Raw genomic sequence first — 15,246 nt, 5'->3', positions numbered from 1 at the left:
ATTCTAGGAAAGAAAGTCAAAATTGTGAGTTTCCCTTACAATTGTGAGTTTATATCACGCAATTTTACGTTTATATTACGCAATTATATAAAAAAGTCAGAATTGGAAGATATAAACTCATAAGTATATCTTGCAATTCCTGAGAAAAAAGTCTAAATTGTGAATTTTTATCTCACAATTCTGGGAAAGAAAGTCAGAATTGTGAGTTTCTCTTATAGTTGTGAGTTTATATCACGCAATTCTAAAAAAGTCAGAATTGCTAGATAAACTCACAATTAAGTTTACTTTTTCCTTTTTTTAATTAAAGGGGTAGTTTTTCCAAAAATGAAAATTATCATTAATTACTCATCCCCGTATTGTTCCAGACTTGTAAGACCTTTGTTAATCTTCAGAACACAAATGAAGAAATTTTTGATGAAACCCGAGAGCTTTCTGACCTTGCATACACGGCAACGCAACTGACATGTTCAAGGCCCAGAAAGCCACTAAGGACATTGTTTAAATACAAGGTCCATGTGACATCAGTGGTTCATCCTTAATATTATGAAGCTACAAGAATACTTCATGCGCAAAGAACACAAAAATGATTTTAAGAGTTTTCTACAACTTCTAAGGTTGAAAAACATGAACCGCTGATGTCACATGGACAATTTTAACAATGTCCTTACTACCTCTTTGGGCCTTGAACGTGTCAGTTGCGTTGCGGACTACGCAGGGTCAGAAAGCTCTTAGATTTTATTAAAAAATATCTTAACTTGTGTTTCAAAGATGAACGAACTTGTCAAAATGAAGTGCGTCACAAAGAAATTTAGATAGCATGATTTTATTTAGTTTTCTGGACAAAGTGTGAAGTAAAAACGCTACAGAGAATCCCTTTGTCTGTTCAGCTTGCCTCCTATGAGTTAATTTTTGAACAAAAGTGAAGCTAGTTTTGAAAACTTTTAAGGTTTTTAATTGTTTGGTTAAACATTAGTCCCTTTTAATCAACACAGCATTTATTCATCACACAAATAAAATCAAACAAGATCAGTATTTCCTTTAAGACAAATAATATATGGAGTGAACAAAACAAATGGGAAACCGTTAACATGTAAGAACTCCAGAATTTGACAGTAAATATGGAGATGCACTGTATTGAGTTGTAGGAAATCAAGACGCCAGACGTTTCCACTGATCACAAATCAGCCCACGATCGCCCGCCGTCTGACTAAAACCCCCGTGAACGAAGCTATAAAGCTGACCTCGGGTCAGTAATTGTGAGATCAAAAATTGTGAGTCTAAATCATTGATCGCATTTTCCAAAATCTTAAAACTATAAAAAGCAATGTGATTATCATTATAAAATATTATAATAAAATCTCTTTGGCATAGTTAACCAGTCCTCTTACCAACAATGTATTAACGCACCCATAAGAAACACTAAAATAGAACATTTTCTACAAAAAGACGTGTAAAATGCAACATGCTGTCATCCTTGTATAAAGACAGCTTATAGTTGAGCTCGATTCTGCCTCTCCCAGCACAGTGAGAATTGCATATATTACAGCAGTGTCAGTGTGTGTTTACTGAGGAATAGACCACAGGCACCCAGCGATGAAAACAGAAAAAAACTTCCATCTCTTGTATTTTTCATAACCCTCTTTCAGCAGAGGTCATCATCAGGCTGTAAAATAAACACAAAACACAAGACTTCAGTGCATGAAACCAGTCCTATTTGAGTTTTGGCATAACAGGTGGTGTATTTGAGGAGTACTCACCTGTTAGTAATCGTAGGGTCTGGCCATGGAGTTGTAATTCATGACTGGCCCGAAATCCTCTGGCATGTCTCCTTCTAGTGGCATACCTTCCATATGCATTCCATCACCGTATCCTTGATATGCTCCAGGGCCGTAGCCATCGAGATCTGGACGAGACATTGCAAAAAGTTAGCCATCTGCATAATGTTATGGTTTGGGCAGAATCAACATATATTCATGTATTAGTTTGAGACATAACTGACCATCATGGAGATAATTAGCTGCCAAATCATGGTGTGTGACAGAGAGAGAGAGAGAGAGAAATGATATACTAACCGTCTTCAGGAAGGCCAGGTTCCATCATGGTGTTGTGTGCCTAAAAAATAACAAGGAAATTGTCAAAAACTGTGTTCTGTGTTCACATTTCTATGCTAAATGATCTCATTTGTTGGGATTTATGTCAATGTAGTGTTATAAAGACTGTTTTAAAGTCAACATGAAATCAAACATGGCATTTTTTGATTCCATGGCCAATGTAACGTCTAACATACTGAGCCTAAATGAGCTCAACAAAACAAAATATCAATTTCTAAAAGCATAAACGTACATTTGAAAAGTAAGAAAAAAAGTTTGTGATAATGAAAACTAAAAGCAATTAGAAAATGTTACAAATGTTTGTTAGTTTTATTTATCCAGTGTTCTTATGTTTTTTTGTTTTGTTAAGTCAAGTCAATTTTATGGAAGCCCGTTTCCGCCACTGAATTAAAAAAAATAAAAAATAATAATAATTAAAAATGAATTGGTTAATTCTGACATTTTTTTCCTCACAATTGTGAGTTTACATCTTGCGTTATACAAACGAGTAATTCTGACTTTTTCCGCAGATTTGTGAGATATAAAATCGCAATTGAGAGTTATAAACTCTGAGGTATACTTATGAGGTCTAAACTCGCAATTCTAAGAAATAAAGTCAGAACTTGGAGATATAAACTCAATTGCGAATTTGTATTTGGCAGTTGTGGCTTTTTCTCTAGATTGCAAGTTTGTATCTCGCAATTGTGACTTTTTCTCAGAATTTAGTTTATACCTCACAGTTCTGACTTTTAACACACCCAATAGTTATTAAGTCAGAATTGTGAGATATAAACTTATCAGTGATTTTCCCCCTCAAAATTGGACTTTATAACTTGCAATTGTCAGTTTATCTCACAATTCAAAAAATTGAGGACAATAATCAGAATTGCAAGATGAACTCACAATTGCATCAGGCTACTCTGAAAAAGTCTAAATTACGAGTTATCATCTCACAATTCTGGGAATTTTTTTTTGAGTTTTTATCTCAATTCTGAAAAAAAAAAAGTCAGAATTGCGAGATAAAAACTTTAAAAACAATTAGAATCACACAATTCTGAGGTAAAAAAAAAAAGTCAGAATTGTTAGTTTTTATCTTACAATTCTGACTTTATTTCTTGCAATGAGTTCATATCCCGCAATTATAGGAAAAAATATCAGAATTGGGAGTTTTTCTTCACAATTGTGAGTTTATATCATGCAATTTTGAGTTTATCACTTTTTTTTATAACTCTAAAAAAGTCAGAATTGGGAGATAAACTCAATTACACGATGCAATTCTAAAAAACAGTCTGAATTTCATATTATGCAATTCTGAGAAAAAATCTGAATTGTGAGTTTATATCTCACAATTCTTTCTTTTTCCTCACAATGTTGAGTTTATGTCATGCAATTCTAAAAAACGTCACAATTGTGAGATACAAACAAAAAGAAAAAACATCACAATTCTGAGAAAAAAGTCATGTGAAATATAAATTGCAATTTTGAGTTTATGTCATGCAATTCTAAAAAAGTTAGAATTGGGAGATATAAACTCAATTATATCTTGCGATTCCTGAGAAAAAGTCTGAATTGTGAGTTTTATCTTTATTTCTCACAATTGTGAGTTCATATCAAACAGTTCTGGGAGAAAAAAGTCAGAATTTTGACAAGTCACAATTTTTGACAACTTAAAAAAAAAATTATTTAGTGGCAGAAACAGTCAAAAATAAAAATTATATGGAAGCCTGTTTTAATCTTTTTGCAATTTGCAATGCCTACTATTTACTATTTTTTGTAGTGATTTTCTGGTGAATGAAGGTTAGGGTTACAATAATAGTACACTGAACCAACAATGAAAAAATAAAATGTATTGTACCAATTTTTAAATTCACAACAGATTTCGGTTATATTTTGAAAACGGAGCTATGAAATGTCCCCATTTACCTAAACAAAATCTGTTTAGGTCTTCTGATATAAAGACCATTTTTCATGACCAAATGTAATAAAATAATGTCTATATTCGCATTTCTTCTAGAATATACTCTAAAATGTCAATTAATGCAGGTAAAATGGTTGCAATTGCAATTTTATATGCAATGTGTTCAAAAATAACACACAAATACAAATACATAACCTCTGAAACCTCCACACCACCAGGGGGCAAACTCACCATCTCCCAAGCGGCAGGGTCGTGTTTGAAGAGCGAGTGCGTCAGCTCCACTGATACTCGTTTCTTATAGTCTGGGTTTTTATCCTCAGAAATTCGGAAGAGAACAGCAGCAGCATAGGTGGCTAAAAGAAAGAAAGTACCTTTGTTACACACCTAAGACCAAATCATATGTCAGAATTGATGTGAATGCATAGCCCTTCAAAGAAGAGTTTTATTCTTGTCCAGTGTTTGTGCCCAGAAAAATTATTTTTGCATATTTGAATGTTTCTCTCTCACTCACCGATCCCTTCGTTGCTGGAGTGGAGGAGCTCCATGAGAGGAGCACAGGCTCCTTCCGAATCAATGATCTCAGCCGACTGTTTATCAAGAGCCAGTTCACACAGAACACCAGCTGCCACACGCTTGACGTTATCCAGTGGAGAATACAACAGCTGCAAGGACACAAAACAGATGTCTATTATACATTGACCATGTCAGATAGAGGGCAAAGACCGTACAAAGCCACTCACATACATATGCATCAAACAGTGGAAAGGTTGTAAATGTTACCTGAACAAACAGAGGAATGGTGTCCATGCTGGCAATGGTAGCTTTGTTAATAGGATCTCTGGCCATGATATGCAGAGCACCAGTGCAGCCCTCCACAATCTCCTCCATTCTCACGCCATCCTGAGAGAGAGAGAGAGAGAGATGGAAAAAAGGACATTTTGTTAATATATGAACAACCAGTCACTACACCGATTCAAGTCTCAGAGTTAGCTAAAGCTGCACTACAAATAAACCAATTGGCTGGGAACTGCACTACACTGGTTGAGCTACATGTTTCTGATTTACTTAAAACTGACTGTTCATTAAAGAGATATGTTCGAGAATTGGACTACACTGGTTGTGCAACATGTTTTTGATTCACTAAAAAGAATCAACTCATTAAAGTCAATTGTTCAGGAACCGCATTACATTGGATGAGCTACATGTTTCTGATTTACTTAAAACTGACTGTTCATTAAAGAGATTTGTTCGAGAATTGGACTACACTGGTTGTGCATCATGTTTTTGATTCACTAAAAAGGAATCAACTCACTAGAGTCATTTATTCAAGAACTGATCTACACAGGATAAGGTACAAGTTTTTGATTCACTAAAAAGAATCAACTCTCAGTTGCTTGTTCAGGAACTGCACTACACTGGCTGAGCTACATGTTTCTGATTCACTTAAAACTGTTCATTAAAGAGATTTGTTCGAGAATTGGACTAGACTGGTTGTGCAACATGTTTTTGATTGACAAAAAGGAATCAACTCATTAGAGTCATTCGTTCGGGAACCACACTACACTGGATGAGCTAAATGTTTTTTTGGTTCACTAAAAAGAATCAACTCATTAGTGTAGTGTGGTTCCCAACTGAATGACTCTGAGTTGTTACTAATTTGGTTCCTGAACGAATGACTTTGGATGAGCTAAATGTTTTTTTGGTTCGCTAAAAAGAATCAACTCATTAAAGTCATTCGTTCAGGAACCAAATTAGTAACAACTCAGAGTCATTCAGTTGGGAACCACACTAACACTGGTTAAGCTACATGTTTTTGATTCACTAAAAAGAATCAAATCATTAGAGCATTCGTTCTGGAAATGCAATACATTGGATGAACTATTTGTTTTTTGATTCACTAAAAACAGCCAGCTTATAAGAGCCATTATTTTTTGTTGTTGAAATAGTTAAACCTCTGGTTGCTAATCCGAACTGTGCATCTGTGTTACGGCGACAGGTGAGGAATTCATACCTGGTATGTTTGTTGAGCAGATGAACCGTGTTTCTGTGCATCCTGATGAGCTTTCGAAAGCAAAGTGACCAGTTTGGGAATGGCTTCAGCGTCTCTCAAAGGAGCCTGATTGGCTGGACACAGCGCTAGGTTACGGATCAGACCAACAACAGCCTGTGATGAAAACAAATGTGGATCAGCAAAACATAGTTATACCGCACAACAGGAGGCCCAATAAGACTAAGGCATACATTTAAGCAACTGTCCTGTTGCAAACCAACAGATTACTTACTAAGGCAATCATTTGTTTTCTCTATTTTTCTTTCACTTACCTTAACGACGGGCCAGTAGTAAGGCTGGTTGAGCAATTTGACAATAGCGGGGATGCCGTAATGCATTCGTACGGCATTCTGTGCAGTCTCAGCCTCCGGGTGCCGGCTGGTAAGATGGCGCAGGGCACAGACAGCTGGCTCGATCACGTCCTGTTTTGAACCGGCCCTCAGAATGGTGTGAATCAGAGCCTCCACGCCGTTACTCTGGGTCACCTGTGTTTTGTTGCGTGTGTTGTTGCAGGTGAGATTGGACAGGATACCCGTGGCACATGTCAGCATGTTGATGTCATCAGAGGACAGCAGGCCGACCAGCACTTGGAGCAGATTTTCCATTCCGTCCTGCAGGGGGCGAAAGAGTGAGTATGTGTTGGCACCAATACATATTATACATTACTTTGTTCTTTAAAGGTGCCATAGATTGCATTGATACAGTATTTTAAATTGTTCTCTGATATCTACATAGAAGCTATATGGCTTAGGCAAGGGCAAAAATTCTCCAGAAACGGTTTTACAGGTCCATTTACAACCCTAGGATTTGTCCCTAGAATGAAATGGTCTGTTATTACCTTATTTGGAAGGTTCATGAATAATACTGATGAGCTCTGCTCTGATTGGCTGTTTCACAGAGCGGCTCATTTTAGTAGCTCGCACGTGGAGAAAAATATATATTTAATCATGTAGCCCGAGCAGCTATTTATATGCAGGGCACTGAAACTGCCGTTTCGAATGCACAATAACTACTTACATTCACTTTTGAGATTTGTGATCGCACGTGCTCTGTGTAACGTTATACCACAGCGGCGGTACTTAGCACATTTGACAAGTTTAGATGCTTGTTAGTGATCTGCAAATCATTTGCCATCATCTCTCCTTACTCTGTTTATGTGGTAAGTGAAATCTTATGTACTGCAATGTAACAGGCTAGCGCTAGCAAGAAGCTAACCAAGTCCCTTTAGTGGCTCACCTTATTTTATTAGAACGCCTTATTTTTTTGTGCCTTTTTGAGTACAGACACCAACCATCCCTGCACTTAACATCTCCTGCACAACCTGGAACATAACATTTATTTCCGTGATCTGCCATTTTCGCTATTGTCCTGGCTTTGTTTTTTCACAATAGCCTACCTGCAGAACTTCTGATGATTGGGCGATGCAAATGTTGGGGGCGTAACTATTGATGATCGTGACTGTAACGTCATAGTCTGTGTTATGTTGGAATTGACCTATTTTTCAGCGGTCTTTTGCAAACACCAGATTTATATAAGAAGGAGGAAACGATGGTGTTTGAGATTCACGGTATGTCATGTCCATGTACAGAACTGTTATTATTTAACTATGCCAAGGTAAATACAGTTTTCCATTCTATGGCACCTTTAAAAGAAGGCCCACTTGGGTGTTTCAAAAACAGTTAGATGGTGTTAGATGCATAAATTGACCTGTTTGGTTGCAGCGTCTGACAGATTTCTCAAGGTCCACAGACAGTTTTGCATCAGACGTTGACTAGAGCCGGTCAGATGCTTTCCAAGAGCTTGCATTCCACCTGAAAGAGAGAAATTTTAGATACATTTTTTTAAATTGCCAGTGTTAAATTAGGTAACTAAAATTAAAACCATTAAAAAGATGTGTTAATTGTCATAAAACAAACAAACACAATAAACAACTAAAAAAACTAAAAGTATTTTATTTCGGCTAGATGCCGAAGCAATATTTCAAATTTTCATTTAGTTTAAACTCATGTACCAAAATAACTAAAACTGAAATTAATTTTAATAAAAACTATATAGACTTATTTAAACGAGTAGTTCATGTCTTTCTTTCTTGAGTCGTAAAGAAACTGTTTTTCCGAAGAAAACATTTCAGGAGTTATCCCCATATAGTGGACTTTTATGGTGCCCGCAAGTTTGAACTTCCAAAATGCAGTTTCAATGCAGCTTTAAAGGGTTCTTAATGATCCCAGCCGAGGAAAAAGGATCTTTCCTAGCGAAACAATCGGTAATATAAAAAATAAATAAATAAACTTTTATATACTTTTTAAATGCTTGTCTTGTCTAGCTCTACATGTAGCCAAGACAGTTAGGGTATGTCGAAAAACTCCCATGTCATTTTCCCATCCTACATCACTGCAGAAGTAAAAAAACCCAGTGTTTACAAAATAAACGTGCAAAGAAGGTCAAACGCCCTTTACAAAAAAAAAGGTAAAACAGCAATGTAGGACCGTTTTGAAGTACATATATACACATACATATATATATACACATATTAGGGATGCACCGATCCGTATCGGCCGATCACTTGCGCGTTTTGTCAGTAAAGCCGGTTCTGTAATCAGCGGTAAATGCCATCAGGTGCGTGATTTCACGTTGAGCCGTATACTACACACAGCCGTTGTTTACAGACGAGCTGCGCACATTCACACTGATAATGAACATTGATTTGCGCAGCTCGTCGGTAAACAACGGCTGTGTGTAGTATATACGGCTCAACGTGAAATCACACACCTGATGGCATTTACCGCTGATTACAGAACCGGCTTCACTGACAAAACGCGCAAGCATGATCGGCCGATTCGTATCGGTGCATCCCTAATACATATATTTATTTATTTCAGAAAATAACCGATCGTTTCTCTAGATAAGACCATTTTTCCTCGGCTGGGATCATTTAGAGCCCAGACAACATTTTAACAACATTTAAACAACATTTTGGAAGATCAAACTCGCAGGAACCATCAAAGTCCACTATACAGAGATATTTCCTGAAATGTTTTCCCCAAAAAACATAATTTCTTTACGACTGACGAAAGAAAGACATGAGTACATTATCTGTACATTTTTACTCTTGATGTGAACTACTCCTTTAAAAAAAAAAGAAGAAGAAAAATGACAAAAAATAAAAATAAAAGAATGGAAAATACAAAAATATAAAATAAAACCAAAATATATAAAATATATATATATATATATATATATATATATATATATATATATATATAAACTATAAAAAGTATCTCTAAAAGAACACTGGTGAATACTAAGCTGTGTTGCCTTTTTATTGTTCACCAGGCAAGAAAAGTTTTGATAAAAAGCCACAGCTATAATTTATGTCCATAGTGGATTAGTATAATTAAAAGTATGTGTGATGGATACTTTAGCAAGCACAACTAATTAAACACACTAATTACTACATTTAAAAAGTGGGATCCAGTGTTTTTTTTAGTTTATTTGACTTACCAGCATCTACAATAGCAGGTTTGTTGCTAGGACAGACGGAGAGCACTTTGAGCACACGACTAGTGGTCCAGAGCAGCTTCTCGTAGTTGTAGGTCCTCATGATGTTCACTAGACCCTCAGGGCCACCGTTAGCCAGGATAATCAGCTGAGAGACAATCAGACTGACGTTATCACATGACACACCATCAAAATTTAATAAACTCTATACACAACTTAACAAAGAAGACAAGCACATAAGAAACAGAACCTATACTTTATTTGTATTACTTTATTTGATAATGAAATAAACACCTTGCTCTCCTGGTTGCCATAGGAAAGCAGCTGTAGGCAGTCTGTGGTGATGGCCAGGAATTTGGGGTTGCTTTTTTTCAGCAGAGGAACCATCCTCTGGAGACCATCAGCCAGACGCACCGCCATCTTGGCTCCCTCCTGATGCAGAAGCAGGTTGTGCAGGGTGGTGATGGCATAGAAAAGAACTGAATCCATTGGGGAACTATCAAAGAAATTGGAAATCAGGTCAGTACTAAATAAAAAACATGATCTCTCTTATTTTGGTAAAATAATTAACATTTTGCAGATTCTTCAAGGTGTATGCAAACTTTTGACCAGTGGTGTAATGTAACTAAGTAATAATACTTTGTTACAGTAGTTAAGTTTTTTTTTGGGAGTATCTGTACTTTTACTTTTTTATTTTTCAGCCTACTTTTACTTTTACTCCATTACATTTCCTAATTAAAATGTAAACATTTCCCCAAAGCATATTTGTGACCCAGGACCACAAAACCAGTCATAAGGTTAAATTTCACAAAACTGAGATATATACATCATATGAAAGCCCAATAAATAATCTTTCTATTGATGTATGGTTTGTTAGGATAGGACAATATTTGGCCGAGATACATCTATTTGAAAATCTGGAATCTGAGGGTGCAAAAAAAAATCTAAATACTGAGAAAATCACCTTTAAAGTTGTCCAAATTAAGTTCTTAACAATGCATATTACTAATCAAAAATTATATTTTGATATATTTATAGTAGGAATTTTACAAAAAATCATGAAACATGATCTTTACTTAATTTCCTAATGATTTTTGGCATAAAAGAAAAATCAATAATTTTGACCCATACAATGTATTTTTGGCTATTGCTACAAACATACCCCAGCGACTTAAGACTGGTTTTGTGGTCCAGGGTCACATTTGTTACTTACTACAAAATAGTCAGAAGTCAGGATCTCAATCAGAATTGCGAGATGTAAACGGTTTATTTCTTAATTTTGCTAAACCATGTAAAAAAATTCTCACAAAAGTATCGCGTTCGTTCTATCTAGAAAGTGTTTGCTCACAAAAATATTGCCTTTCCTTTAAAAAAAAATGTTGCATTTGCATTGAAATTTAGTTCTTTCTTTCACCTCTTTATTTCCTTCACAAAAGTTTTTGTGAGCAAACACAAAGTTTAGAAACTCATAATTATGACTCTTTATCTCAGAAAAAAGAATTGCGAGATAAAACTCTGAAAATATATATTTTTTGTATCTTGCAATTCCAGAATTGCGTGATACAAACTAAATTCTGACTTTGTCTCCGAATTGGGTGATATAAACACAATTGTGAGAAATAAAGTCAGAATTGCAATATAAACTTTTAATTCAGACTTTTTTCTTAGAAATTGATATAAACTTACAATTGTGAGAAATAATTTTACTCACAAATGCAAGTTTGTATCTCGCAATTCTGACTTTTTTTCTCCGAATTGGGTGATATAAACAATTGTGAGAAATAAAGTCAGAATTGCAATATAAACTTGTAATTCAGACTTTTTTTTCTTAGAAATTGCTATAAACTTGCAATTGTGAGTAATAATGTTCTCACAAATGCAAGTTTGTATCTCGCAATTCTGACTTTTTCCTTTGAATTGGGTGATATAAACACAATTGTAAGAAATAGTCAGAATTGCAATATAAACTTGTAATTCAGACTTTTTTTTCTCAGAAATGGATGATATAAACTCTCAATTATGAAAGAAATAGCATTTTCTTGTACTTACTTTCAATACTTAAGTACATTTGAGATTAAAAAAATACTTTTTGTACTTTTGTACAATAAATATCACACACTTTAAGACTTTTACTCAAGTAATATTCTAAATGGTGACTTCAACTTCTACCAAAGTTGTTTTCTGGTAAGATATCTGTACTTTTACTTAAGTATGACCTTCAGGTACTTTATACACCACTGCTTTTGACCTCAACTGTAGCTTTAGTTAAGGATGAAGCGTATACGACACATGGAAGTAATAGTTTACTAAAAAAAAAGAACATTTTGACAATTAGTGATTTACTTCAGTATGACTTTCTCACCTCAGCATGCGCACCAGAGCTGGAATGCCTCCTGATTTGAAGATGGCGAGCAGACCTTCGCGCTGGTGCGAAAGGTTGTGCAGAATGCTGGCTGTGGCGCGGGTCGTCTCCATGTCGGACGTGTTCTGCATGGCTCTCACAACAGCGGCTACCATCTGCGGAGACTGCATCAGAGCCCGACGGGACGCGTCCTTGCGGGTCAGCTGGTTCACGATCATAGCTGCCTTATTCACCACGACCTGAAGTCAAAAGAGAGGGTCGAAGATCAGGACATGTAGCTACTGTACTTCTGTATTTTTTGGGGGGGATTTAGATTGATTTAATAATAGAAAAAGCCTTGAGGCAGTGAGGTACCGGGTCTTCATCGTTGAGGAGTTTGGTGAGCTCTGGAATGGCGCGTGTGGCGAGTTCGGCATCGTCCTGGTAGTTGATGAGATGAATGATGGCTGCTTTGAGCTGCTGAGACGGTTCTGCCAGCTTCTGTACGTTGGTCTGCTGGGACGCATCCATCTGTGTGGAAAGGATGGATGTTCCCTCCATCACTGTCTCAGGAAACATGGCCGCCCTCACGCGCTGGGCACGAGTCATGTTATACTGAGACTCGACATCTATAGGAGAGTGAAATAATAAGAAATATAAACTCTTTGAATGCGTCAGTTACGTTGCTGTCTATGCAGGGTCAGAAGCTCTTGGATTTTCATTAAAAATATCTTCATTTGTGCTCTGAAGATGAATGAAAATTGTATGAGTTTGGAACAACATGAGGGTGAGTAATCAATGACAGAATTTTCATTTTTTGAGGATGACCGATAGGGCTGCTCGATTATGGCAAAAATCATAATCAATGTTGTAATCACGATTATTTAACACGATTATGACTGGGTCCAAAACTTTATTTTAGTGATTAATTTAAAGATAGCAATACAACAGAAAAAAAAAATGCAAATGGAAAAAAAAAAAAATTCTGGAAAAGAAAGAAAGACTGAATATATGCAAGTCTAAAGTAGTCTAACAGTCTAAAGCCTACTACAGAAATTGAATGCAAGTATTTCAATGTAAAATAAAACGGCGTCTTCACTGTAAGAATTAAACATGCTTTGTTTCTTATTTAAATTAAAAAAGTCCTTCATTCAAGAGCAGTGAGTGATTTTTCTCTTTGTAATTTTACGTTTTATTAATATTAAACACAGAGACGGCAGAAGGAATATGATTTGTTGCCGCTTTAAGAGCCACACGAATCCAATATACTGGTACACAAGTATTTTCTTTCTCAACTGTTTATTATCATTTTTAAGACATAACTGACAAGGGTTTACACATCAATAATCACCAAGCGCCTCATTTTAAAATATTTCTGCGTGTATTTAACCGTTTAGGCGCGCACATTGAGCTAAAAGATAACTTTACATGTCCGTGATCTGCTTCATTTACTGTGACTAAACCTTGTTCTCTTCGTTATGTGAAAGTGCAATAATTCTGACGAAATGTGAAAAAAAATATGATTAACCGTTTAAAAACGATTGTGCATATGTTTTTTCTTACCTGCAGGGTTCTCTGTGAATGTGGTGGTGTAAGTGAATTTCTTGGTGCTATACTCTGTTCCATCTTCATCCGAGCGAACCGTAGTGGCTCCTGACTGGATGCCTGAATCTGTTCCGTAAAACGATTGCTGCCACTCTGTGACTTTCGTCGAGCCTGGGGCCTCTGCCACTGATACACACATGAACATCAAGAGTTTGAGATGATCTATTGTTTCGGTTTCATCAAAACTATAGAAAACACTCACTGAAGTGAGTGACTCTTACAAACAAGCAAAGCATCATGAAACATTGAGACGGCCTCAAAGCTGATTAACATGAAATACAAAGCACAAAACTTCAAAACAAGCACTTTTTCTTTTATGCCAAAAATCATTAGGATATTAAGATCATGTTCCATGAAGATATTTTGTAAATTTCCTACCATAAATATATCAAAACTTAATTTTTGATTAGTGATATGCATTGCTAAGAACTTCATTTGGACAACTTTAAAGGCGATTTTCTCAATATTTAGATTTTTTTGCACCCTCAGATTCCAGATTTTCAAATAGTTGTATCTCAGCCAAATATTGTCCTATTCTAATAAACCATACATTAATGCAAAGCTTGTTTATTCAGCGTTCTGTTGAAAACTGACCTCTATGACTGGTTTTATGGTACAGGGTCACAATCAGTGTTGGGGAAAGTTACTTTTAAAAGTAATGCATTACAATATTGAGTTGCTCCCTAAAAAAGTAGCTAATTACGTTACTTGGTTACTTTTTATGGAAAGTAATGTATTACGTTACTTTTGCGTTACTTTTCAAATCTGGGCAGGGCTTGCTTGTTTGTTTTTAAAATAAAAAGTTCTATTTTTGTCAAAAGTAAAAGCCATTTCACACCAAAAGCCTCAGGTTAAGAGAAAAGTAAATTCAAGTCTGTACAGTAGATCGCAGAAGAAAAAATGTCAACTCTTCAGCAATAAAAAAAGGAAAACAAATGTTAGATTATCTTGAGTCATTTTTGCTTATTAGTATGGATGAATTGGATCAAAGGTTGGCAGCAAAGACATCAGTTAATAAAATGGGATTAAATACATAAAGGATATTTGTATTATATAATATATTTATTTATTGCAGGTTTGCGTAATATTCTGACAGTGATTTCACTGTTTTTATTCATTTTGAAGAATACTGTATCTGTTTTTTTAGTGAGTGAGATTAATTAATGCATGTTCACATTTATTCTAGAACTAAAGTAACATCTTACTCACGATTTCTCTCAACATGGGGACAGGAGAGCTTTTAATCAATAAATGGGGGAAAAAGTAACTGGTGTTACTCATTTAAAAAACTAACTCAGATATGTTCTTGTCAATTAAAAAGTAATGCGTTACTTTACTAGTTACTTGGAAAAAGTAATATTATTATGTAACTTGCGTTACCCCCAACACTGGTCACAATCGTCAAAATTAATATCAAGTTTTATACTTGACATTATGCGTGATGCCTAAATCATGTATAGCATTTAAAAGTTAAGCTTTTAGTATTTTATTCATTCAGTTTTCTCTCTTACATAAAATAGTAAATATAAATACATTTTTATCCTGGTTTGTAAAATTTGATTACATGCACTATACAGACTTTTAATATTGAACCAACTGCATACACTTACAGTGCATTTCCATTTTGGCCTCCTGGACTCAAACCAAACCAGTCCAAAAGCAAAACCTGTAAAACAAAAACAAAATCACATATTAAAACCAACTTGTTTTAAAAACTGTACTTGATCAGCAAGGCAAAAAACAC

General features: G+C 35.5%; 1 protein-coding gene across 1 annotated transcript in view; it reads right to left on the bottom strand.

Moving 5' to 3' along the window:
• Nucleotides 1-807: 807 nt before the first annotated feature.
• jupa (junction plakoglobin a) overlaps nucleotides 808-15,246 on the bottom strand; it is a 39,714-nt gene continuing 25,275 nt past the window's right edge. The window contains exons 2-16 of the mRNA XM_073825780.1: nucleotides 15,113-15,168; nucleotides 13,461-13,628; nucleotides 12,273-12,526; nucleotides 11,919-12,157; nucleotides 9,851-10,052; nucleotides 9,560-9,704; nucleotides 7,766-7,869; nucleotides 6,331-6,669; nucleotides 6,020-6,172; nucleotides 4,789-4,908; nucleotides 4,520-4,670; nucleotides 4,240-4,361; nucleotides 2,073-2,112; nucleotides 1,758-1,903; nucleotides 808-1,663 (exon numbers count right to left, since the gene is read on the bottom strand). Coding sequence (XP_073681881.1) covers nucleotides 1,761-1,903; nucleotides 2,073-2,112; nucleotides 4,240-4,361; nucleotides 4,520-4,670; nucleotides 4,789-4,908; nucleotides 6,020-6,172; nucleotides 6,331-6,669; nucleotides 7,766-7,869; nucleotides 9,560-9,704; nucleotides 9,851-10,052; nucleotides 11,919-12,157; nucleotides 12,273-12,526; nucleotides 13,461-13,628; nucleotides 15,113-15,125 — 2,193 coding nt within the window. The 5' untranslated portion in view covers nucleotides 15,126-15,168 and the 3' untranslated portion in view covers nucleotides 808-1,663; nucleotides 1,758-1,760. The remainder of the gene's footprint in view (nucleotides 1,664-1,757; nucleotides 1,904-2,072; nucleotides 2,113-4,239; nucleotides 4,362-4,519; nucleotides 4,671-4,788; nucleotides 4,909-6,019; nucleotides 6,173-6,330; nucleotides 6,670-7,765; nucleotides 7,870-9,559; nucleotides 9,705-9,850; nucleotides 10,053-11,918; nucleotides 12,158-12,272; nucleotides 12,527-13,460; nucleotides 13,629-15,112; nucleotides 15,169-15,246) is intronic.

The sequence above is a fragment of the Garra rufa genome, chromosome 20 (assembly GCF_049309525.1).
Source record: "Garra rufa chromosome 20, GarRuf1.0, whole genome shotgun sequence".
Classification (NCBI taxonomy): Eukaryota; Metazoa; Chordata; class Actinopteri; order Cypriniformes; family Cyprinidae; genus Garra; species Garra rufa.
This window is presented reverse-complemented; position numbering and strand designations above follow the sequence as displayed.